Raw genomic sequence first — 23,798 nt, 5'->3', positions numbered from 1 at the left:
TTGCCCAAGGACACAACAGCAGCCTTCTCTTCCAGGAGCCGGGATCAGTCCTACAACCCTCCGATTGCATATTATATATAAAATGTACTTTAATGACACTGATTTCCTATTCCTGAACAGCTCTGACCTACTGATACAGATTTGAGCTGATTCAGATTCATAATTTCTTTTCCTCATTAACCCTTTGATGCATGAATTATGAAATCTTCAACCATGATTTTTTAAACAATTTTTTTTCATTCATCTTTAGGTGTGAATGAAACAAATTTCATATTCACATATTTTTTGTAACATTTAATTTACACATAGTTTATTACATGTCCACCTCAGTGGGCAGCATGCATTCTGAACATGATATATGTTGGCTTGACTTACTGAAGTCCAAATGGAGGGGCTCAAATGCAATAAAGTCTTCAACAGCTGTGCTTAATAGCAAAAATAAATGAATAACAGTTTTGAGTACCTGTCCACTGTAGTGACCACTATGCATCAAAGGGTTAATGTGAAAGCGCCTCCACTTCTGAGATCGTTTTTTTTTTTTTTGAGCCAGAAAAGTGTAGAGTGCCTTCTCCAGGCCAGGGACAAGGTCCTGTCCCAAGTGGAGGAATTAATCTTGGGGTCTTGTTCACGAGTGAGGGAATGATGGAACGGGGGATTGATAGGCGGATTGGTGCTGCGTCTGCAGTGATGCGGTCTTGTAACGGTCTGTCATGGCGAAGAGAGAGCTGAGCCAACAGGCAAAGCTCTCAGTTTCCTGGTTGATCTCCAACCTTCATCAATGGTAACAAGCTTTGGATAGTGGCTGAAAGAATGAGATTGGAGATTCAAGTGGCTGAAATCTCCCTTAGAGATAGGGTGAGAAGCTCGGCCATCTGGGCGGGGCTGTTTGGACCTGCTGAGGCTCTAATGTAGCGTGGCTAGACTGACCTACAGAGCAAAATCATTTTGCTTCTGCTACGGTCTTTCTAGATTTCTAGAAAAGTGCAGCGATTAGTTAGATTTTTCAAGACAAGGGCCAAAATGGTGAAGTTTATTCCCCGAGGGCCACAAAAATGTAAATATTTTATGGTGATTTATAATTTTTTTAAAGTTACTTCATGACATTATTTTAAAATAAGAATATTAGTATAAGTCGGAACATAAAATGGTTAATTATTGTTTTACATCAGCCGTCTGCTGGAGAGAATAAATTCACCGTTTTAGAAATGCAACTGGGGCTGCTTACTGTCACTCTAGAGGTCCGCAAACAATCCCCAGGCAGTACTTTAGACATGTCTGATTAGGGCTGCGTCAATAACCAATAAATCAATGAATCATACGATAGATGAAATGAAGTCCATAATTTTTCCAGCCTCAATATATCGTGGTTAAGAAATAATAGTAGTGCAGTTTTGGTTGTTGACACTAGATAGGCTGTTGGATTTTTTAATTTGGAGAGACGGGGTCTATTTTATTGTTTTTGGTGCAATATTTTCAAACAGAGAGCAAGTCCTTTTTTATTTGATGTATTTTTTGTTTTATTTATTTATTTAGAAGTTCAGGTTCTGGACATTCCAATATTAAATAAACTTTAATTGTTGCATTATTATGATATACAGGTATTACATAAGGGGTTATTTTGGTCTCAGTAATGTTGACAATAATATCGTTCATCCTCAATAATTTGCTCAATTAGTTATCGTCCCAGGCCTGTGTCCGATTGAAGCTAATCCTCCTCTGTATGTCATCATTCTTTCACACTGTTAGGAGAATTTCCAAGCTTAACTTCTACCAGGTTGCTCTAGTTAATTATGGATCGTTGGATTGATCCATTTGAATTTAGAGACGACGACCGCCATGCCTGCAGGGATTGTTGTCCTGCTTCATGACACAGGAGTCCAGGTTGACCCACTGACTGCAATGATCACCAGCAATCTAAGCTGTTTGGTACCTCATTACCGTGTAACCCTTCTGTCACTGATGGGCAGCCACAGCTGCTGCTGGAGTCTTTTCTCTTTGGCTTTGTGGTAAAACAAACCTCCTGGTCCCCCAGACCTTAGAGAGACATCTTTTTCTGGGAGCTCAGAGGTAAATGACTCATTTGCAGTCACAGAGCTGCCAGTCAGTGTTCATTCATACATAAGTCTCTAATCTGTGATGTAAGAATGCTGCTAATGTTGAACCAAATTCATGAATGCAAACAAACTGAGCACCGACTGGGATGATTACATTGGAGGTCTGTAGTGTGTCGAAGCCAATCCACTGTTTCTGGTGTGTACGTGCATGCGTGTGTGTGCGTGTGTGTTCCCCTAAGTGATGAATACAGAACTCATTAGAATTTCTGCCATGTCGCAGCAGCGCCTGCAGCATTTTATCTAAAGCACAGCTGAGCGACCAGTCTCGTTTCTAAGCTAAGATCCTCTCCAAATGCCTCATTCTGTTTTCTGTTTGGACTCTTCAGAGGGTAGTGAGATGAATTTGTTACAGTCTATAAGTAAGTACCTGAGAGTGTGGGAGATTCTGTGCATGAACAAGTTTGTAGTGTCATGTTTTGCTTTATTATGACAGAAAAACTAATTTCTCATCTGTAAACTTTATATTTTTTATTCTTAAAAAAAACAGGCAAGTCTTAACATTTACAGGGAGGGCTGTTTGTGTTTTTGATTAATCTTCCGTCTGGATTTAAATCAGAAACCTAACCAGCTTCAGACCAACACTGGCATGATCAGATGTTTATCACCTGTACTTGCCTCTCTGTTTATATATGTTTGGATTAGAGGTCATCCGATATGGTTTTTCTATTGCCGATACCGATGCTGAGGTCGGCCGATGGTGGTGCAGATTTTCATGGTTGATATTTAGATGTTTTCTGCCACATTTTCATGCTAAAATGTCACTAATAACAACAGCTGATAAAGAACATTTCTGAACCTGGTCGCTTTTTGAACCCTGAATTTAGCCAACAGTTGAAGCTTAATTTTTTACAAAATCACAAATTTCACCACTGTTAATCAAACAAATCAATAAAATGACCAAGTCATGAATATAAAGCAGGCAAATAAAAATGTTAGTTGACAAGGCTATAGCATTTATTAATTGGGTATTTTTAAGGAATGTAAATATACTGTTAAATAAAACTCAGCAGCAGGCTGCCCGCGGATGTACTTGACTTAAAATTGGCTCTACCAAAGAGGTATATCGGCCGGTGCGATATATAAGTGATTAATATCGGCCCAATATGTTGGCTCACTGATATATCACTCTATCCCATAATTTGGATCTCTAAAAACCCCAGGGGAAGTCTCTAAATGCTTTCATACATTCACCAGACTATTGCTCTTGCTGTACAGGAAGCTCGTATAGAATTATACTGAAAATGAGGTTGAGGCGGGCCATTTTCAGGGCTGAAAACCAAAAAACTGTGAGCTATCTATTGTCTGAACTGCCCTTCAGAAGGGTCGGCGGGGGGAGCTTGTGTCTGTCTCCAGCAGTGAGAGGTGGGGGACACCCTGGACAGGTCTCGAGTCCATCACAGGGACACACAAACAACCAGCCACACACTCACTCACATAGGGACAATTTAGTCTTGAATCTGCCTGATATGTGTGTTTTTGGTCTATGGGAGAAAACTGTAGCGCCTGGGGAGATCCCACACATGCATGAGGAGAACATGCTAAGTCAGAAAGTCCATGCAGGCTGGATCTGAACCGGCAACCTTCCTGCTGAAGCAGCAGTGCTACCAACTGCAGAAACAGTGATCCATGAAGGATTGGATCAGCAGACCTTTTCTGGAAACAAGCCAAAGTCCAATGCCTGAGGCAAAAGTTCTGGTCATTTGCGTGCGGCCGTTTTATGTTGCATGCTTTTGCATGAACACGTTGGTTATTTCCCCCTCTGAAACCCCACACCTCCAGGAAGCAGAAGGACACACCGAGCGGCAGCACAAAGATGTTTTTATGTGGCCGGTGTTTATCGGATCTCCACTCTGACACACAGGAGTCACAGCATCACTGTAATACTGTCAGTGTCGTGATATTTATGGCCCGTCATGTTTCTGACTTCTGACAGCTTCAGCCTTACGGTGGTGAGAGTGAACACGCACGCGTGTGCAAGTTTTGGAAAACGGCTCCAGATTGGGTTGGCCCCACAGCTGTCGTCTCTGTGATTGCAGAGCTGTAGAGGGATGGGAAGTCTCTCAGGGCCGCTGTCGTTACTATTCAGCAGCAGGAAGCAGTTTTCACAAACCGCCCTCTGACAGCAGAGCGTGGTCTGGACCCACATTGTCTCCAGATCTGCACTGTTGCGTCAGCACAAGCTCTGCAGAGTCAAGGGCTGATGAACAAGGAGTCAAGGCGAACTCCTAAAGCCAGAGGAAATGTCTGCTTTGGAGGATAAAGTCGCATTAACTCAACGCTCAGGAACAGATTAACATCTGATGATGTGTTTAATCACTTTATTCTTCCTGAGATTCAGTCTGAATGATTTGTGTGTAATGTAAACACTGACCTGGTGTAGGACCTGCAGCCTCTGCAGGCTCCCATTTACTTCCACCAGTCTCACGTTGTGAGTGTGACATTTACTCCGGCTCTGTTGTGAGGGACGTTTTATTTGTCTTTTGTGTGTGTTTGTGTGGCGGGACAGCGGGGGGTGTGAGTTTTTAACACACAAGTAACAAATGTCACCCGTCTTTCCACTGGTTGACTTTGAAAAGGTGACTCTGTCCTCGTCCTTCTCCCCGTCTCTTTCAGACAAGCTGTTCGGGAAGCGGCTGCTGCAGGCCGGGAGACACTTCATGTCTCATAAGTCTTGGATGAAAACGGTGCCCACAGAGAACTGTGATGTCCTCATGACGTTTGCAGGTCAGGCTCTCAAAAGAAACCACAGATTTCCTTTTTAACACCCTATACAGCCGAGAACTGTTGTATAATTCATTCTAATGTGCATAATCTCCTCTATTATATCAAGTAGTATATTAAGTCTTGTTGAACTTTAATATGCTCGTTATCTTAACCTGAAACAATCCATCTGCCAAAAGAAGCAAAAGCAGAGCTGCAGGAATGAGCCATTTTTCTTTTTTCATTTATTTGATAAGAACACAGGAAAGCAAGTGGCATTCAGTAAATATCCTGCAGCTAGAATTAAACCCTGATGTGCTGCAGAAAGAATTCAGTTTTGTTCCGTTTCTGGGTCAAATGTCCACCTGCCAGTCTGGCCCCATCAGAAATCAGACGCAACTCTAAAAAACAAGAAGCACGTGTTCAATCTCTGCAACAAAGAAAAGAGCTGCAGCTCTGTAGAAACATGTCCTAATGTTTCCTGTTTCTCTCACAGATGCTACAGATGACCACACGTTACTATGGTTACTGAACCACATCCGACTGGGAATTCCAGAGCTCATCATCCAAATCCGACACCATAAGCAAACCGGAGTGTACGCCTTCTTCGTCACTGCTACTTATGAGAAGTAAGGAACCTGATCAGGTTTTACTCGTTTAGATGTATTTGTCTTTCATCTGTAGCAGATTGTGTTCGAAAAGTAGAAAAAAATAAATCTAGAATGAGAAGGTTTTTAGTTTATGAAGCAAAAATGTTGAAAAATACTAAATCCCTATACATATTTTTACTTTATTAGACATTTTTGTTGTTAGACCAAACAAGAAAGAGGCTTTTTATGTAAAAACTGAAGACAAAGGCAAACATGTTTTGCTCTGCATCTTAATATTTCTTGAATTTTAGTTAAACCAGGAGAAACCCTGATTACATTTGTCTACTGATAAAAATCATTATTCATCTTTTTGTTTTTGCAGAAGCTGCTCTCTATCACTGACCGACTTACATATTTGTAAAAGACGAACTCCGTGTGTTCTGATCTGAGATCAGCAGTCGTGACCTGGTACAGAAGGTGCACTAACTGCTGTTTAAACTGCGTCTGTGTGCCTTAGTCGCCTCTTCAGGCCAGGCTGAGTTTAGGCGAAGAAGCTACAGCTGTAACGCTGCTCCATCGAGACGTAAACCAACAAAACAGAACAAACTTTGTAATGAACAAAACAACAAGCCACGTCTGTCTCAAGGAGTTGGATTATTTTTAAATGCTGCTCCTGGATTTAGGTTGCAAAAGATAAAAATGTCCGTGTTAAATAGGAACTTCCTTAGGATAGTTATGATTTAGCTGCTGCTACAGAGAGGCAGCAGTTTGGCTCGCATGGGAAGGATCATTAGTGGAAGTGCTTGGTGCATTCATCTGCTTCTGGCTGCAGGGCTGCTGGGCAGATTTTTAGGGTTGTATTCACTCAGGATACTGTGGCCTCTTGTTTGTTTAGGAGTTTACCATTTTAGCTGGATAATCAGGAGAAATTAAAGAAAGGAAAACAAAGCCACATGCTGTTGTGTCCTCAACTGTCTGATTCAGATCTGATAATCCCGTGGATGCACTAACACAGCAGAAAACCTCTAGAACCTCTCAATCTGAAGCCATCTACTTTTTGACCGAGGTTGAGTTGGATAAATATCTTGCATGAGAGTTTTTTGGGTCTTCTTATTCATGAGTGGAGTGAAGTGAGAAATTGACATGCTAATTGGTGCAGCAGAGATTAGATCAGGACATCAATAATCCAGCAGAGTTTTAGAGAAGAATGGCTGCTTCTGCATCTAAAGCGGCCAGTCCAGGTGGTCCAGCGGTTTAGTAATGATAGATGCCTCCCTGGGGTGGTGTGTCAGACATGTCGCAGTGGGAGGATCAGGGGAAGAACCTGAATTCACCGAAAGGATTATAATCTCTAAGCTGGCGCTGGATCACATCTGTACTCAGCAGAAAGGCTGGAGGAGGAAGTTGAGGATGAGGGAGGTCTGGAGATCTCAGCTCAGATGTTTGCTCCTGTGACCTGATTTGGGATAAGCTGCTGTAAAAATTAGGTGCATAGGAAAAAAGGAAAGGATTGTTGATTATGATCCAGAGATCTGGAGCACAGCTTCACTAAGAAATCCAAATCTACTTAATGCGAAAACACAGTTCTAACTATTTAAAATTCTTTGTTGCACAAAAATCCTCCAGCTTTTGTTTCTTTCATCTGAAGCATCATCTCTTCCTCTTTCTTCTGCTCCGACTGGGTGCCTACAGCACACTCTCCTGGTCTTTTCTGCTGAGATTTTATTATGTCTGCTAAATTAACCCAAACCTTTAAGAAATGTCCCCTCCCAGCAGTGAGTTGGTCTTTTACAGGGTCAGCTTCATCCAGGACTGTTTATGTTTAGGGTAAAAGATGGGGTTGCGCCGATATGAAAATTAAGGTCATTATCGATATCCAGTATTATCTCTGTTAACCTCGATCATCCAAGAAGGAATGTAAAACATATCAATACTCTGAAATATGTGCAATTTTGTGTAATAATGAGTCTACATTTAAAAGCAGCGTCTCAAATTTTTGTTGAGAATTTACACGCAAACGTTTACTGTCTTTTGTGAGGTGCAATTCAAACCCCGACTGCTAGGTGGCAGCAGTTTTTACCGCCTGCACTCTGACAGAAACAAAATCTTGTGATGAGACGTGACACACTTGGAGGCATCCGGCCTGAGATTTTCAATTTAAGTTCAGTCAAAAAAAATCACAAAGATTGTCAGACTTCTAGTATCACAATCTGTTTTATCGTCTCCCCTGTTCTGTGATATAATTCAATTCAATTCAAGTTTATTTATATAGCGCCAAATCATGACAAGAGTCGTCTCAAGGCACTTCACATAGTTAACAATACAGGTGAGTTCATTAAGCCAATCAGTAAATAGTCTCCTACACAAGGAACCCAGCAAATTGCATCAAGTCACTGCCTGGTGATGTGATATACACAAACACACACACACACACATATATATACTGTATATAAATATATGTTTGTGTGTGTGTGTGTATACATTGCCAGATTCGTCGTTGTCATCTTGCTCCGCTTATCCGGGTCCGGGTCGCGGGGGCAGCATCCCAACTAGAGAGCTCCAGACCGTCCTCTCCCCGGCCTTCACCACCAGTTCCTCCAGCAGGACCCCAAGGCGTTCCCGGACCAGATTGGAGATGTAACCTCTCCAGCGTGTCCTGGGTCGACCCGGGGGCCTCCTGTCAGCAGGACATGCCCGAAACACCTCCCCAGGGAGACGTCCAGGAGGCATCCTGACCAGATGCCCAAACCACCTCAACTGGCCCCTTTCGATCCGGAGGAGCAGCGGTTCTACTCCGAGTCCCTCCCGAATGTCCGAGCTCCTCACCCTATCTCTAAGGCTGAGCCCGGCCACCCTACAGAGGAAACTCATTTCGGCCGCTTGTATCCGCGATCTCGTTCTTTTGGTCATTACCCAAAGCTCATGACCATAGGTGAGGATTGGGACGTAGATCGACCGGTAAATCGAGAGCCTGGCTTTCTGGCTCAGCTCCCTCTTCCCCACGACAGATTGGTTCAGCGTCCGCATCACTGCAGACGCCGAACCAATCCGCCTGTCGATCTCCCGATCCCTCCTACCCTCACTCGTGAACAAGACCCCGAGATACTTAAACTCCTCCACTTGAGGTAGGACCTCTCCCCCGACCCGGAGTTGGCAAGCCACCCTTTTCTGGTCGAGAACCATGGTCTCAGATTTGGAGGTGCCAGATTCTTGCCAATAAACACCAGAAATATAAGAATTATTTATAAATATAATATTATTATTTACACACGCCACAAACATTTATGCTTCAGAGATGATTACTATCACTGTCTTATGAGCAAACAATTACGCATTAACCCCCCACCCCCACCCCCACCCCCCCAAAACCATTACAAAAAAAGCTACCAGAGGGGGAAAGGGTTGTTCGTTAATATCGGCCCAGTTTTAATTATCAGACCAATACCGATATGTTAAAATGACTAACATCGGCCAATACCGATACTGATGCTGATATATTGTATATCTCTAGTGAAATATCTAATACCTGCAGACCACAGAACACCTTAAAGTGCAGCTTTATGATGAAATAATATTCTTTGATATTATGTGAAAGATTATGCCATGCAGAGATCCGTCCACTTAGTTTAAACCTCAGTTGCTCGTTTGTTATTATTATTATTAATTGTAAGCCCTTATAATAAAAAATATGGTGAAAAAATCCTGAAATCAAAATAAAATTAATGATTAAGAAGTATCATGCGTAACATACATGTCGTTATTTTATTAGAACATTTTTTGATAACATTACTTATTTTCAGAAGTGATTTATTTTTTCTGCGTTGTCACAAAATAAATTGGATTGTTGTAAGGGAGTTTTCCTCTCCACTGTCACTTTATGCTTGCTTAGTATGAGGATTGCTGTAAAGTCACTGACACTAGTCAGTGACTTGATGCAATTTGCTGGGTTCCTTATATAGGAAACTTTATTTCTGATTGGCTTAATGAACTGACCTGAATTGGAATGTTTATTATGTGAAGTGCCTTGAGACGACTCTTGTCGTGATTTGGCGCTATATAAATAAAATTGAACTGAATTGAATTGTTTTTTGTTTTTTTTGTTTTTACAACTGAGGAATCACAGCACTCCTTTGCTGTTACTATGCGATCATTCTCAGAGCTGCTCTCACCGCCCACACGTTTCGTGGCTAAACAGCGTGAGGGTCAGCGTAATGCCAGATTTGTAGGCAGTCAGTAACAAAGGCAGATATCACCAGAGCAGACTGAGACAAATTATCCGCTCGGAAGCTTTTAACAAAGTCACATCTGTGGTGCTGTTGCTGCAGCATGCTGCGAGGAGCAGAGGAGGTGGGCCTGAGGAAGGCGGTGAAGCCCGAGTTCGGCGGAGGGACGCGAAGCTTCTCCTGTGAAGAGGACTACATCTATGAAAACATCGAGAGCGAGATGTGCTTTTTCACTTCACAGGTCTGTCTCACACACACACACACACACACACACACACACACACACACACACACACACACACACACACACACACACACACACACCCGCACCCAGTGTCTTCAACCGTCAGAAGTATTTTTGGTCCTCCTGGTGGTGTAGGAGAGGCAGAACATCATCAAATACTGGCTGGACAATCTACGTGCCAAACAGGGGGAGGTTCTGCATAATATCAGCTTCCTGGAGGGACAGCCAATCAGTAAGCAGCACTCGGCCAAGGAGCCATCTTTGACCAGTTTATTCACCTATTTGTGCCGTAATGCTTTTTCAGTCCAGAATTTCCTCTTTTATTACTTATGTGTGTTTTCCAGTTCCAGAGCTTAAAGCGAGAGGTGTGATCCAGCAGGTGTTTCCTCTTCACGAGCAGCGGATCCTCGGTCAGCTGATGAAGTCGTGGGTCCAGGCTGTTTGTGAGAAGCAGCCTTTAGGTTCGTATTCAGCTCAGATCTTTTGCTGAGGTTTTTGATCTTCATGCTGGTTGTAGTATATTTTATCATCATCATCATCATCATCATAGATGACATCTGTGACTACTTCGGGGTGAAGATCGCCATGTATTTTGCCTGGCTGGGTTTCTACACCACTTCTATGCTATACCCTGCTGTGATTGGCTTCGTGCTTTGGATGCTTACCGAGTCAGATCAGGTGAGGAGAAAACCTTTTCTGACCAGAATCATCGCCTCTCTGACCGATCTCAGTCAGAAACCTTCCTCTTGTTTGCGTTCGGGGCCCCTCAGACGAGTCGTGACATCTGCTGCGTGGTGTTTGCACTGTTCAACGTTGTTTGGGCCACTCTCTTCCTGGAGCGGTGGAAGAGGAGGGGAGCCGAGCTGGCCTACAAGTGGGGAACTCTGGACACGCCCGCCGAGTCCCTGGAGGAGCCGCGGCCTCAGTTCCGGGTGAGAGCCGCTGCAGCTCTGATCCCTCTCTGTCCTTTTGGCTTGCTTCATGCTTTCTGTCCACAGGGAATCAAGCGCTGCAGTCCGATAACGGGACGGGAGGAGTTCTACTATCCTCCGTGGCGAAGGCGGGTGTTCAGGTGGCTGGTTAGCCTGCCCATCTGCATCCTGTGTCTCTGCTTTGTCTTCCTGGTCATGCTTGTCTGCTTTGAGCTGCAGGTCAGTCCCTCACCATCACCAGTTTGTTTGAGATCTGTTTGAGTGTGGCGGGAACCATGAATGACACAACTTATGGATACAGCTGACTCAAAATCGGACCATAATTCTCACTTGTGGGGTCACGGGATTAAAAGTGACTTCCGTGTCCTGCAGGAGTTTGTGATGGGGATCAAGGAAATGCCTCGGCTCGCTCGCTTCATCCCCAAAATCATGCTAGCTATCACTGTGACTGCATGTGACGAGGTGTACAGGAAGATCGCCTGCTGGCTCAACGACATGGGTGAGAGCTCTCGGTGGCTGCTTGGGATTCTGTAGCTCTCTCTGTGGATTTGTACTCATTTTAGATCGATCATAATAAATAATAATTAGCATTTTTAATACGTCTAGTGTTGACTGTTTTTTTTTATGTTTCCATAGAAAACTACAGACTCCAGAGTGCCTATGAGAAAAATCTCATCATCAAAATGGTTCTTGTTAGTAGATTTTCTCACTATAGATGTGATCTACTGTTGTAATGCTTTAGTTTTTGCACATTTGACTGTTTTTAATCATCATTTTTCTTACAGTTTCAGTTTGTAAATTCTTATCTCAGCCTTTTTTACATCGGATTCTACCTCAAAGACATGGAGCGCCTGAAGGAGGTACGACTTAACAACCTGCTTCAGATGTTTACAGTAAAAGTTCTGTCCGTTTTTGTCTGTGTGTTAAAATGTGTCTGTTACAGAGTCAGCTGCAGGTCGAGGGCATTTTAAGGGCATACCGCTTTCCTTGTCAAAACTCAAATGACTGTATTCTCCTTTTTCATAGTCCGTGCTTTTATTTTGAAGGCTTTAGCTTTGTAGCACTTGGACAACAAATGGGGTCAATATCTCCAGATTTTTTATTTTAATCATGTGCTTTTTTCTATAAATTGTATCTGCAGTGCACCTTGCCGTTGAGCTTTCACCTTTTTTCTGAGTTTCATATAAAACTCATAGAAGTTTTTCTGTTTATTTCTCAGTCAGGTTTCTCCTCTGCAGATGAGCAGACGGCCACGATTTTATTATTGCAACTAATAATTAAAACCATAAAAGTAATCCAGAGGTGTAATGGTGTTTAATTAGTCGTTAAGCCTATCTGTACCCAACACTGTGAGATATTTCCCTTTGAGCTGCAGGATCAGTGAAAGTAAAAGTGTTTGTTGTCATCAGAGTTTTTGTCAGACTGCTTCTAAGTCCTCCGGATCTTCTTTTATTGGTTTTAATTAGGGGAATTAGAAAGAGCTTCTCATTTGAAACAACTCTGGAACAAACACTGAACTTTTCCTTTTCGTTCCTCAACATCATAGGAATTGTTTCATGTGGCCCTCTTATATACCCTGCTTTAGATGGTCTCTCAGTCTGAGCTGAACAACTGAAATAAATAGACTTTTGCACGATATTCTCGTCTTTTGAATTTGTCCTGTATATGATTGATTAATGGATGAGTTTTTGGGGTTTATGTTTTTTAGTTTTCCAGGTTCTTATTCAGTGTCATGTCTTTTTCAGATGCTGGCCACGCTCCTCATCATCCGTCAGTTCCTTCAGAACATGAAGGAGGTGCTGCAGCCTTACCTGTATGAGCGCCACAAGCTGGGGGAGCTCTCTCTGAGAGCTGTGTGGGACCTGCTGCTCTCAGTGCTGCTGAAATATGGCCGACTGGCAGCTGGGAAGGCCCAGGCCTCCCCCGCAGACCAGACCACGCCAGGACCTGGCCTGAGGGGTTGCCGGCCCGGCGCGGGGCCGCCGGATCGAAGGTCTTGGTGCTCCAGACTCGCTAACACAGATCATTTACGTTAATAGTGTTAGTCACCACAAACACGATCGCTTGGGTTCAAACAGGAAGTCACTGTCATTGTGTGCTGCGCGCTGTTATGATCCACGCCTGTCAGGCGTTTCGAGAACAGACCCTCAGAACAACCCTGTCTGACGTCTGGTTGTCCCTTTAACTCCTCTCAGGGAGAAGAAGTGTTTGAACGGAGGATGTGGAGTGCCTGATGAAGAGGAGGGAGGCGAGAGGGACGAGGCCGACAGCGGGAGGTTCAGTGAAGGAGAGACGGAGGAGGAGAGTAGTCTGATCGACTGTGGTTTGAAGCTGAGGAAAGTCAGCTTCATAGAGAAGGTACGAGCAGCGTCCTCACACCGCTGAACTTTGTGGTGGGGTAAAAATAGTAACACAAGCTGTTGTGGGCTGTTTGTGTTGTCGTCAAGGTGGACAGAAGGCCGGTATGTGGTGGAGCCCTCCTGGAAAACAGTTTCCTGGAAGAAGGGAGCCCCACGATGGTGGAAAAGGGAATGGACCCAGCCTCTGTGTTTGAAATGTGCGATGATGACGACGATAATGGAATCCATGATATAAAGGACTCGGGAGGAGGCGGGACTGAGGGAATTAGCGCTGCTGCTGGTGGTGGCGGTGCGGCGCTGCCCTCTGCCTCTGAGAGCAGCACATTACTGCGACACAGAAGAAGAGGCCAAAGCGTGGAGAAGACAGAGACGAAAACCAAACGAGAGTCCTGGATGGATCCTCCTGAAGAGACGGAGAGCACCACCCTCACTCAGGCTGAGGTGGAGAGCTGCATGCAGACGTATGCTGTAAGAAAGATCCTCTGATAATCCCAACCTGTAAACCTCACAGTCCACAATAATCTGGGTGTTGTTTTAGCTCCATCGTTATTTAGACTCAGACAACTGAAGATGAAAATGGGGAACTTCTTTGTCAATTTGATTACATTTTCTCTGTTAGGAAAAAAAAAATCTCATATCTGCTTCTGAGGAAAACTCACCAGACAAACTGGGAGGAAAATCTCCTTTTATCACCAGAGTAAACATTCTGCTGTGTGTCTATAAACAGGAAGTAAACAAAAGATCTCGGATACATAGATTTATGGGGGAGTACTCTCTCTGTTTTGTTTTGTGAAATATGAGCTTGAGATCATTTTATTCTCCCTTCTAACCTTCCTTTATTGAATTTTTTATTGTAGATTAATTTAAAATAGCTTAAAAACCATTTAGACATGTTGGAATCGACCCAAATAGGGGTTTTAACACCACCTGTCACTTTTTAAGGACACCTTCCACGACTACCAGGAGATGTTTGTCCAGTTTGGCTACGTGGTGCTCTTCTCCTCCGCGTTTCCTCTGGCCGCCATGTGTGCGCTCATCAACAACATCATCGAGATCCGCAGCGATGCGTTTAAGCTGTGCACCGGGCTGCAGCGGCCGTTCGGAGTCCGCGTGGAGAGCATCGGCCAGTGGCAGGTGAGAGACTCGCTCTGACTCACCAGGCTGTCGGCTAGCGGGAACAGATAAAACATTCTAATGCTGGTGTCATATGGGGTGTGGGTGGGTCTGAAACTCAGAAAGGATCTTATCGTTATGTGAAGAGTTTCAACATTTGCTGTGGCAAAGCTTCAAAACCGGTGGCTCAGAATTTAATAAAAATTCCCTCCTGATTTTAACGAAGCGTCACAGCTGAGCTGAAACACGTTTTTTTTGTCTCCTACTCAGACGGCGATGGAAGCCATGGGTCTGATTGCCATCATAGTGAACTGCTACCTGATTGGTCAGTGCGGTCAGCTGCAGCGCCTCTTCCCGTGGCTCAGTCCCGAGATGGCCATCATCTCCATTGTCATCCTCGAGGTAGAGCTTCTCGTCTCCTAGGACAGGTGGTCCTCATGTGTGTGTTTGTTAGCAAACACATCTGATGTTGGAACTGAGCTCAAGTTTGATGTTAGGATCTGGTTTTATGTATTTAGCGATCGTTTAAAGAGCCATGTCCTCCCAGCCTTTGGTATTTTTAAATCCTGGTCCTGTCAGCTCTCCACTCTGCTGTCTGCGGCTGAAGGAGGCGAACAGCTTCCAGCTCCGGCTTGGCCCAGTGAAGAAGCCAGGCGTATCAGGAGGACAGTTTTACAGCCCGCATGTTCTTCAGGGAGAAATCATTTCTTCTTTTTTTTGATGTCTGGTACGGATGTGGTACTTCGGCTACAGGGGTTTGTTTTATCATCTGTTTCAGCACTTTGCCATCCTCTTGAAGTACGTCATCCACGTAGCTATTCCTGACATTCCTACCTGGGTCAAAGACGAGATGGCCAAACTGGATTACCAGCGAAGGGAGGCCTTTAAGGTAAATGTTCAGACTTGCTGCAGCACATCTGGATAACGTGCTGTCAGCAGCTCTGCTGCACAGTGGAAAGAGTAGAGTGGTCACTGCAGTCCTTCTGCAGAGCTACTACTGTCGTAAGGGTGGAAACGTTAGAAATAGTTAGCTGGGTTAGTGCTGATGCTAGTAAACACACTGAGTGAGTATTTTTCCCCTCCTTTCTGCAGAAGCACGAGCGGCAGGCGCAGCAGCATTACCAGCAGCTGCAGAGGAGGAAGAGGGAGGAGGAGGAGAGGCAGAGGCAGGCGGAGCACATGGCCCGCAGAGAGCGGGAACGAGATGACAGCAAAGGTGACGCCTCTGTGGACCACCACCATGACAAGAATCATGGGAACAAGTCTCGCTCTGGGGGCGGAGGCGGGGGAGGCGGGCCCGGCGGATCAGACAAACCCAAGAGACCCAGCTCCCTTCTGGCAAACAATAACGTGATGAAGCTGAAGCAGATCATCCCGCTGCAGAGTAAGTTCTCCGGCGGCGCCCGCTCCCCTCAGTCGCCCACCGGCAGTGAGACCAAACATACCGGGTTTTTGGGCTTCAAGTTCCTCAAGTCCCCCGAGAACAAGAAGGAAGGCCCCGCAGCCTCTTCCGCTGCAGCCGCTAACGCCACAGCAACATCCTCTTCATCTTCACTATCAGGTAGCAGCTCTCAGGAGCGATCGCAGTCACCCAGTAAAGCCTTCAACCCTGGGAAACTGTTTACCTTTGGGAAATCTGAAGGAGGAGCTTGTGTGAATGGAGCTCCAGGGCCAAAATCTTCAGAGGGATCATTGTCATCATCACAGACATCTGAAAAACAAGCATCCCGATCGGACCTGAATGGCGTTCCCGATGAGATCCCTTCCCCTCCAGGAGATGGGTCTGAAAACGGACATACAGCCGACTCGGACCCGGCCAGTTCTAAACTCTAGAGGCTCGCCACAGCGAAACCCATCTCCGATCACACATCAGCCCAGAGCTGATGTGTTTACTGTGAGAAGAGGCCTGATGCACCTCCACGTGCTGCCAAAACCATGCGTGCAGGTACGGGGAGCGAAGAGACGGCGGGAGACCAATGTTGTTTCGGTTAGCTTTTTTTTTTCTTTCTTTAATTTCTTCTTTTTTTTGCAGAGCGACAAAAACAGCAAACGTAAGCCCTTCTATCATGACGGAGTCAAATCTCACATTCAAATTCTTCCTGTTCTTCAATACATAAAAGAAATGCATGAGCTGCGTTTCGACTATTTTAAGCCTTTAAAGCAGAAATCTCTGTTTCTTCATCTCAGTCAGAAATTGTAAGCATCTGGGTGGCATCACAGAAAATAACGGCCTGGTTTAGCAAGACGAGGTAAAAAAAAACGATAAGTGGTGTGAAATGATTACCTGTTACACTAAAAAGTAACTTGTTTTTATTTTTGAAGCTACAGCAACACAAGTGATTACTTTTCCTCTTTTGTGGTGTGAGAATTTCTTCTCTGGAAGCAGAAAAATTGAAAAGCAATATCAGTCAGTGCTTTACCGATTCCAGTCAATCATCCCTAAAAGCCCTCCATTCATCCTCGTCCCCGATAGATCAGCAGCTTTATTTTGAAAAGCTAGGGCGATGCCTTCAGCCTTTCCACTGTTCTGGTGGCGGATTTGTTTGAAAACAAAGTAAAGAGCTTATTGAGCCAAGCTGTCTGTGCCAGTACCCCCCCCCCCCCCCCCCCCCCGAGAGAAAATGGAAAAGACAAATAAAAAAGAAACCGAAGTGAGCGGATGAAGGTGATTTAGAGAAAGTGGAGCACGGATGCCTGTTGTGTGCTGTTCTCCATCCAAGCCTGCCGAGCGCCTGTAAACACAGATGGTGCTTCATTTACACGCTCCAGCCAGACCTGCGCAGAGACACGTCTGTAGAGAGACCCACACCAGCCTGATTCACCACGTTATGCAAAAGCTGTTCATTTAAAACCAAAGTCCTCACTGCTGTTTCTGTTCGGTTTTAGAATATTTTTATTATGCTTGTTTTCACGATCTTTTCTCTCACGCAGATAGTTTTTTTAATCATATTATATTTTATAAATAATACTGTTGACCTGAAATGTGCAAAAGATTTAGCCACAGTCCGTCTCTGGTTCTCGTCACAAGGAGGAGTTGGTGCTGAATGGCGCTCAATTAAAATTGCATGGGGCTCCAAATAAAATGACACATTGCCCGTATTATATCGCGGTACAGGGAGAGACCATCACTTTTACAGATTTCCTAAAGATGAAAGGGGGAAAAACGATCGAGATCCCAAACAGCTGATCACACCGAAAGCTTTTGGACACAACTGTATGAAAACTTTCCAACTAAAAGTGTTTTTTTTTTAATTAATCATTTAAAAACCTGTATTCAACTCTGTGGGGTCTCCAAGAAAGTGGTGCCAGTTCCTAAACGTCTCGCTAAACCTCCTGGTTTGTTTTTCATGACCTTTAACCCCTAACACCATTTTTCAGCATTAGCAGCAGAGTTTAGGTTTGGAAGGGAAACGCGTTAGAAAACACACATCAGTAAATGCGTCAGAGGCCGTAGCACTGCACTGTGGGATGAGAGACATCAGCTATGCATTTACACACAAGGTCTTTGGCAATAACAGAGCTGAGGTGGTAATACAATAAGTCCAGACTGACATGGTCACCGCCAGCTTCAGCTGCATTACTTTAGCCCTTTACGGTTAGCTCCCTTAAGTCTCCATTCTGACCCTTAAAGAAAACCCTCCATCCCACAGATCATCCTGTTTAGAAGAAAATGGCCGCCCTGAAACTAATTCTTGTCTTTTGTCCCTCTTTAACGTTTGAATCTTGTCTGTTCGGTTCAGTTTTTCAAGTAAATATATAAAAATAGAAAAAAGGCAAAAAGGTCTAATGCAATAGAGGTGAAACACAAGAGGATGATAGTTGTGAAAACGCCACTTTACCATCAGTACAGTGCGTCCTTTTTAATGTTTCCCACCCTTGATTACAAACGAGAGATCCTCAGTGTTTTAGTGTAAATCTCACAAGCTGGGGTTGTTACAAAACAGCCTAACGGAGATGTAAACGTTAGCTGAGCTCAAGACTCAGAAAAAACACTTTAGTTTGCAGCTTTTGGGACTCGGGAATGAAGGACGTCAGCGTGCAGAGGAGTTCATTCATCACCGTCTGTGAACTTGTGCAGAGGAAGCAGTTTAAAAAAGGAGCGGGGGGCAAAGGTCGAGGTGTGTGCTGATGCTGCTGCATCACAGCTAGCAGGCCTTATTCAGGTGAAACTAACATTTATATGGAACGATAATGTCTTTGTACTCGAGGCAGCTGCAAAAGTTGAATTAACTATTGATCGAATAGATTTAAAACGCTGATTTAAAAATAAACATCAGCATCACAGTCGTCAGGCAGAGGACCAGCATCCTTCAGATAAAGACAGCAGCTCACTGTTCAAACTTCTGATTCATCATCAGACACCTGTAGCTCTTCAGGTTGATCTAATCTGTGGGAATGGATTTGGTGTTTGTTTTGGATGTGAAGATTCTCCCCACAGCTACATTAATGCCCTCGCCCCAACCTCCAAATTAAAACACTTTCACAGAAGCCTCGCTGATTTCAAAGAACATCAAACGCTCTTCCAATGTACAAAAAAAAAAAAATACTTTTAAAGAAAAATACTGGGAAATGGGATTATTTATTTCTTTTATTTTGTCATATTTTTGTAAAATCTGAAAAATAGTTAATAAAACTTTTGAAATGCATTTTGGGTGTGGATGTTTTTTTCCTTTCAGAGGTCCTTCTCTGAGAAACATGAAAGTAGTCTCCTACACCTGTCTCCTGCATTAACTTCTGATAGAAAATAGACTAAACTCTAGGATTAGAAAGGCCTGACAGATCTACGTCACACTAGAGTTCATTGACTCCCATCTTCATTCATGACGGGGAAGGATGTTGGTTTAGCATCCAGTAAACAGCAGACAACGCCATGACTACTAGAAGCTAACCATTAGCATTAGCAACTCCACCACACAGCAGAACTCCTGCAGGCTTGTGTTATTTGTGGAGATAAAACATCAACGTATGCAGATTAAACAGTCAGCGGTAGACTCGTGTTGCTGTTAGCCAATCAGAGATGTCCAAATATCAGGAAATTAGACTAAATCCTGTCCTCTGAAGCTATTTTCTCTGACTAATTATCTGTGCTGAAACAGGCACACCAGAGACCCCCCCCCCCCCCCCCCCAGCAAAAGTGAGCTGTTGATCAGTGACTGATGACATCTGAAAAGTGTCGACCCTGACGGCCTACTCTGGTTTGACAGCACATTTTAAACACCACATGACAAAACATCCAGTTTTCAGTCAAGCTTTATTTAAGCAAAGCCTAAAAGAACATCTGACCGAACACGCAGGATGGGCCAGGCTTCGGGTGTAGCCCGACAGTCTATCAGAACAGAAGCTTAACGTGAAAAACAAGCGGGGTGTTTCCCCTGCAGGTGGAAACACACGGTCCACCTACACCGCAGCTTCCACCGACAAAAGGAACAGGAGGCTTTGATGAGGATCTGCAGGGCAGCGATAAGAATGAGACGCTTTAGTCAGTGTTGCGGTTTATGATGCTGTAATAAACAGAATGAGGAGAAAGGAGGTGGGCGGGCTACTGCATGTTGCTGTACATGCTTATCACACCGATGAGGTGAACTCTGCAGCTACGCCGGGGGGGGGGGGGGGGAAGTAGATCCAAACAAGACGTGGTAAGGCCTCTTGGCTGATGCCTTTTCTAAGTCACACAATACAACACCAGCTTTAATTTATAACTGGTTCTGGAGGAAACAGAGAAAGCAACAACATGCAGGACCAGATCCACCAGGAAACGGGGCGCTTTCATCATACCCATGGGTGTGTTGATGAGAGATTCTCCCAACACAAAGCTTTCTTCATCCTTTTCCTTATATTGCTCATTAGTTTTCATTCTGTGCTGTTACCAGGTTGTGCAACTTAAGAGGTTTTTAGGAAGAAATGATTCCCGTTTCACCGTTTCTAATATTTGAGACAATCCCACTTTTCTAAGTCTGAAGTATCCAGTTTACATCCCACCAGCACAAGTCCCGGAGCAGGACCTTAAACGCAAAGGGGGGGGGGGGGGGTACAGGAAGAGTTGGCGCAACGTTGTGCTCCTTGTCACAGTGCTCTCTTGGGTTTGTGGATCTAAACAGTTTCCCCAGATGTTACAATGCCCCCCCCCCCCATGTGGATAAAAAGTGGGCAGTGAAACAGAGTGGGCACTGTGGCCGGCAGGAAGCTCATTGCCATACATAAACAACAACAATAACAACAATAACAGGTATTATAATAAAATTATAACAGTAACAAAATGCTCACACTGATCAGACTTCTCCAGCGGACAGAAAACTACACAAGTTTAGAGTTTTTAAAAGTAGCGTCTGACCTTCTCTGTCATGTCTGAGTCTCCCCTACATCTACACACTTTAGCGTACTCGCTCAGCTCAAACACACACACACACATACATACATACACACACACACACACACACACACACACACACACACACACACACACACACACACACACACACTTATGAATCCTCGTTCATCTCTTGGCTGTCTGTCCTAGCGATCTTCCTCGGGGGTGCAGGGCTGTCGCCTTCTCCTTGATCCTGTTCCCTTTTCTTCGCTGCATTCTGCTTAAAAATGGGATTTTTTCAGCCGTCAGAAAAAACAAATCATCGTAACCAATGACTTTAAAGCCTGTTTCACACAGAACGTGGAACGGTTTCCGTACGGCTTCCAGACGGACTGTCACTCACACCGTGTGCTGAACGTCTCCAGGTTTCTGCTCCCACAAAAAGCTCCAAATGATTAGAAATCCGACACAACATGGTTATTCCCGTAAAAATAACGTGAACTATCACACCGCTGATGTCATTAACAATGAAACAAAATCCAGCAAAAATAATGTGACACTGGTTTTATTTTGAAATGTGCAGCATGCACTTTGGTAAAGCACGTCTCACTTCCTGTCTGGTTCGTGTAATTTCTTCAGCTTTAGGACAATCTGCATCCGGGAAAAAGACTCCATGTGGAAACTTTCCAGATCTGGAGCTGGTGTGAATGCTCCGATTGGACTCAATGATTTTTTCCCCTCTTTCTTTTCAGAAACCGTACGGAAAACGGACCGCATCCATTCCCCATTTGGTGTAAACGAGGCTCAAGTCAGGCTAGAGTCAAGCACATGCTCACCTTTTTGTCCCACTGCTGATGCAGGTAGCGCAGGAGGATGTTTGTTTTCTCTGTTACAATAACTGTAACCAACAAGGACAACAGATTACCACCCACATAAAAATAAATAAATAAATTGTTGCTGCAGTATTCTCCCAGACTCACTCTGTTCAGATGGGTATTCCCGTGTTGGAAGGTAAACAGAAGGTCTTCGATTCTAGAAGACAAATCAGAAGGAGTTTAAGAGTATTTCATGTTTATGCTAATATTAGATGACGTGCCATCCATTTATAATGAATTACTCTACATGAAAATGTAAGAAAAAAGGGTCAAACATCCTCTAATGAATAGAAAGAGCTAATTTTTAAGTTGGATTTTTATTCAATGCGAGTCAAACTTGGATGAACAGAGTAAAAAAATGAAGTTTTGGAAAACACTCTTTCCCAGAGTCTCTAATAAAAGCGTAGAGAATCCTGCAGCGTGAAACCCAAAGATGTCAGATAAACGTTTTCTTCTTTTGTTGTTTGTGGCTCTTTTTTATTTGAAATCTGAGACTGAATAATCTGTCGCAGCATATTCCACTTTTTAACCTTCTGAACTGATCAGGTTGCTTTTCAGTAAAGCATCACTGTCTATCTGTGCTGATCAGCTTTGCTGCATCCTGTTACATCATCAATGCATCATCAAGTGACCCAAAGAAGATGAACATCACAGTGCTCCTATCATCTTCCACAGAAAATATTCTATACTTTCTAACTGAAGTCGCATGCAGTTACCATCCCTTTTATAACTGTACCAATACCCAGATGAGTGTTTATCATGTTGATCCTGCTATGAATGCACACCATGTTTGTGAGATTTAACATCCAGAGTGTTATTCTTTTTTAAACTATTCTGTTTGCTGTCAGAAACCTTAAAACAAGCAGCTTTACGTCCAACTTTCAAATGGAAAAATTACACTTGGAAAAGCACCCAGAGCTAATCTGTTAAATAAAAACGCACAAGCGTTGATGGAACATTAGTGTGGATCTATTTCTGGACACAGCCTCTACACTGAGGGCTTTTTTACATCCATCAGAACAACATGTTCTAGAGCAGAGGGGACAAACATGACAAATATGCCAGTTTTTACTTACTGATGCTTTACAAACGGAGTCTGCGTGGAATCTGCTGAAGTTGCTCTTATTGTAAACTGGAAGTCCTTTCAAGAAATCAGCCTGAGGAAAGAAGATGAGAGGGTTGATTAGTGCTGTTGGATCTCCCAGGATCACAACCCGAACAGGTTAAATGACTTGTTCATCAGCACTTTGTGAAAGCTGATGGGGTTATTAAAGGTCAAAAGTCTAAATGATTGGTTGGTATCAGTAATTATCCAAGTCAAGGCTGGGCGTCACCTACATTAGCAGACCAGTTCCATAAAAAAGGGTCCTATCGTTATTCGAGGGTTTTTCGTAAACGATCAGCTCTGAATGTGAAAGTATACAGCAGGTGATCTAAATATACCCGGGCAGAACTGAATGTTTCGGAGCATTGATAGAAGCCGGGTTCGGCCGTGAACAAGGCGACCAGGTGTGGCGAGCTAACAATTAGCTACAGTCAGCTAGATCAACATCCCGCTGTACCATCTGAAGTTCAACTCAAATAAAAAGTAAAAAGCGGGGCGTGTGAGGAGTACCTTCTCCATGACGACGGGAGAATTTCAAACGTCGACTTGAGAGCTTTTCTTGGGCTGCTTCGTGATGGCCGCGATTGCTAACAAATTAGCTCACCGAGACAGCTAAACTAACGTATCCTCTTGACAAAGTAAACAGCACGTTTACACAATAGGGTTTGTTTCCATCATATATTCAATCTGTAATATAAATGTCACCAGAGTCTTTGGAAGAAAAAAAATCCAAGTTGTCGCTGCAAAAGCTCCTAAAGCTATTTACATGACTTCTTCGGTTAGCATGTTGGCTACGTTTACGTGTCCACGCCCTTGAAAGTGGTCATTGGTTTAGCCTTTAACCCACGTGACGCAACCTTGGCCAGAGAGCCAATCAATATTGAGAAAACAATTAGGTCCCAGTTTCTGGCATGATACGTTTCACGACAGAACAGAGTGGGCTCGTTTCTTTACCTTTGTATGATGGACAACTGTCGCCATCTTGTGGATTTGTAGTTGAATTACAAACTGTGAATGCAAGACAAGTTACAAAACAATGTTTTTTTATGTTTTAATATCGCGAAAATCCACCAGAGATCTCACAAATTTAACTCTAAACAACTGTACGTTTCACGAAGCTTCCGTTAAAAGTCAAGAAAAGTTACTTGGAGAGTAACAAACACAAAGTAAAAAACACAAATGCCCCGCACATTGTCTAAAACTACCAGCTTTAAAATATTTTTAAACATATCCTA

General features: G+C 43.8%; 2 protein-coding genes across 5 annotated transcripts in view; one reads left to right on the top strand and one right to left on the bottom strand.

The window, feature by feature from the left end:
• Window positions 1-18,922, top strand: part of ano8b (anoctamin 8b) — a 41,293-nt gene extending 22,371 nt beyond the window's left edge. Inside the window, exons 2-20 of one of the 3 annotated variants that reach the window (XR_001573836.3) lie at window positions 4,728-4,838; window positions 5,311-5,443; window positions 9,730-9,868; window positions 10,007-10,103; window positions 10,216-10,332; window positions 10,422-10,549; window positions 10,642-10,803; window positions 10,870-11,022; window positions 11,176-11,302; window positions 11,440-11,495; window positions 11,589-11,663; window positions 12,549-12,796; window positions 12,999-13,161; window positions 13,251-13,631; window positions 14,106-14,297; window positions 14,547-14,678; window positions 15,055-15,165; window positions 15,369-16,221; window positions 16,309-18,922. Coding sequence is in view for 2 of the 3 variants with exons in the window: in XM_015970906.3 (XP_015826392.3) it covers window positions 2,407-2,473; window positions 4,728-4,838; window positions 5,311-5,443; window positions 9,730-9,868; window positions 10,007-10,103; window positions 10,216-10,332; window positions 10,422-10,549; window positions 10,642-10,803; window positions 10,870-11,022; window positions 11,176-11,302; window positions 11,440-11,495; window positions 11,589-11,663; window positions 12,549-12,796; window positions 12,999-13,161; window positions 13,251-13,631; window positions 14,106-14,297; window positions 14,547-14,678; window positions 15,055-15,165; window positions 15,369-16,109 (3,333 nt within the window). In the remaining variant the exon portion in view is untranslated. Of the gene's footprint in view, window positions 1-1,379; window positions 2,474-4,727; window positions 4,839-5,310; window positions 5,444-9,729; window positions 9,869-10,006; window positions 10,104-10,215; window positions 10,333-10,421; window positions 10,550-10,641; window positions 10,804-10,869; window positions 11,023-11,175; window positions 11,303-11,439; window positions 11,496-11,588; window positions 11,664-12,548; window positions 12,797-12,998; window positions 13,162-13,250; window positions 13,632-14,105; window positions 14,298-14,546; window positions 14,679-15,054; window positions 15,166-15,368 lie in introns of those variants that run through there. The other 2 variants (XM_015970906.3, XM_015970905.3) reach the window with 2 other exon arrangements.
• Window positions 18,923-19,510: 588 nt separating this feature from the next.
• dda1 (DET1 and DDB1 associated 1) lies at window positions 19,511-23,391 on the bottom strand. Of its 2 annotated transcripts, none has more exons than XM_054752172.2 (5): window positions 23,074-23,391; window positions 22,535-22,615; window positions 21,564-21,615; window positions 21,420-21,481; window positions 19,511-20,863 (listed from the first exon to the last, which is right to left on the bottom strand). In XM_054752172.2, exons 1-5 carry the CDS (start codon window positions 23,080-23,082, stop codon window positions 20,756-20,758), a joined length of 312 nt encoding a protein of 103 aa, XP_054608147.1. In that variant the 5' UTR covers window positions 23,083-23,391; the 3' UTR covers window positions 19,511-20,755. The 2 variants fall into 2 exon arrangements, with proteins under 2 accessions (XP_054608147.1, XP_015826390.2); XM_015970904.3 differs by having other exon boundaries at window positions 19,511-20,860; window positions 23,074-23,389.
• Between the last annotated feature and the right edge of the window lie 407 nt (window positions 23,392-23,798).

This window comes from Nothobranchius furzeri, chromosome 8 (assembly GCF_043380555.1).
Source record: "Nothobranchius furzeri strain GRZ-AD chromosome 8, NfurGRZ-RIMD1, whole genome shotgun sequence".
In the NCBI taxonomy this organism is placed as follows: domain Eukaryota; kingdom Metazoa; phylum Chordata; class Actinopteri; order Cyprinodontiformes; family Nothobranchiidae; genus Nothobranchius; species Nothobranchius furzeri.
Note: the sequence above shows the minus strand (reverse complement) of the source record. Positions and strands in the feature narration are given on the sequence as shown.

Bases quoted from the DNA above. Each gene is read 5' to 3' on its own strand.
- dda1 (XM_054752172.2), bottom strand. The intron at 21,616-22,534 runs GTAAGTAAAAAC...TTTGTCTTCTAG, and splicing joins ACTCCGTTTGTAAAGCATCA to AATCGAAGACCTTCTGTTTA. The intron at 21,482-21,563 runs GTGAGTCTGGGA...TGTTGGTTACAG, and splicing joins GGAATACCCATCTGAACAGA to TTATTGTAACAGAGAAAACA.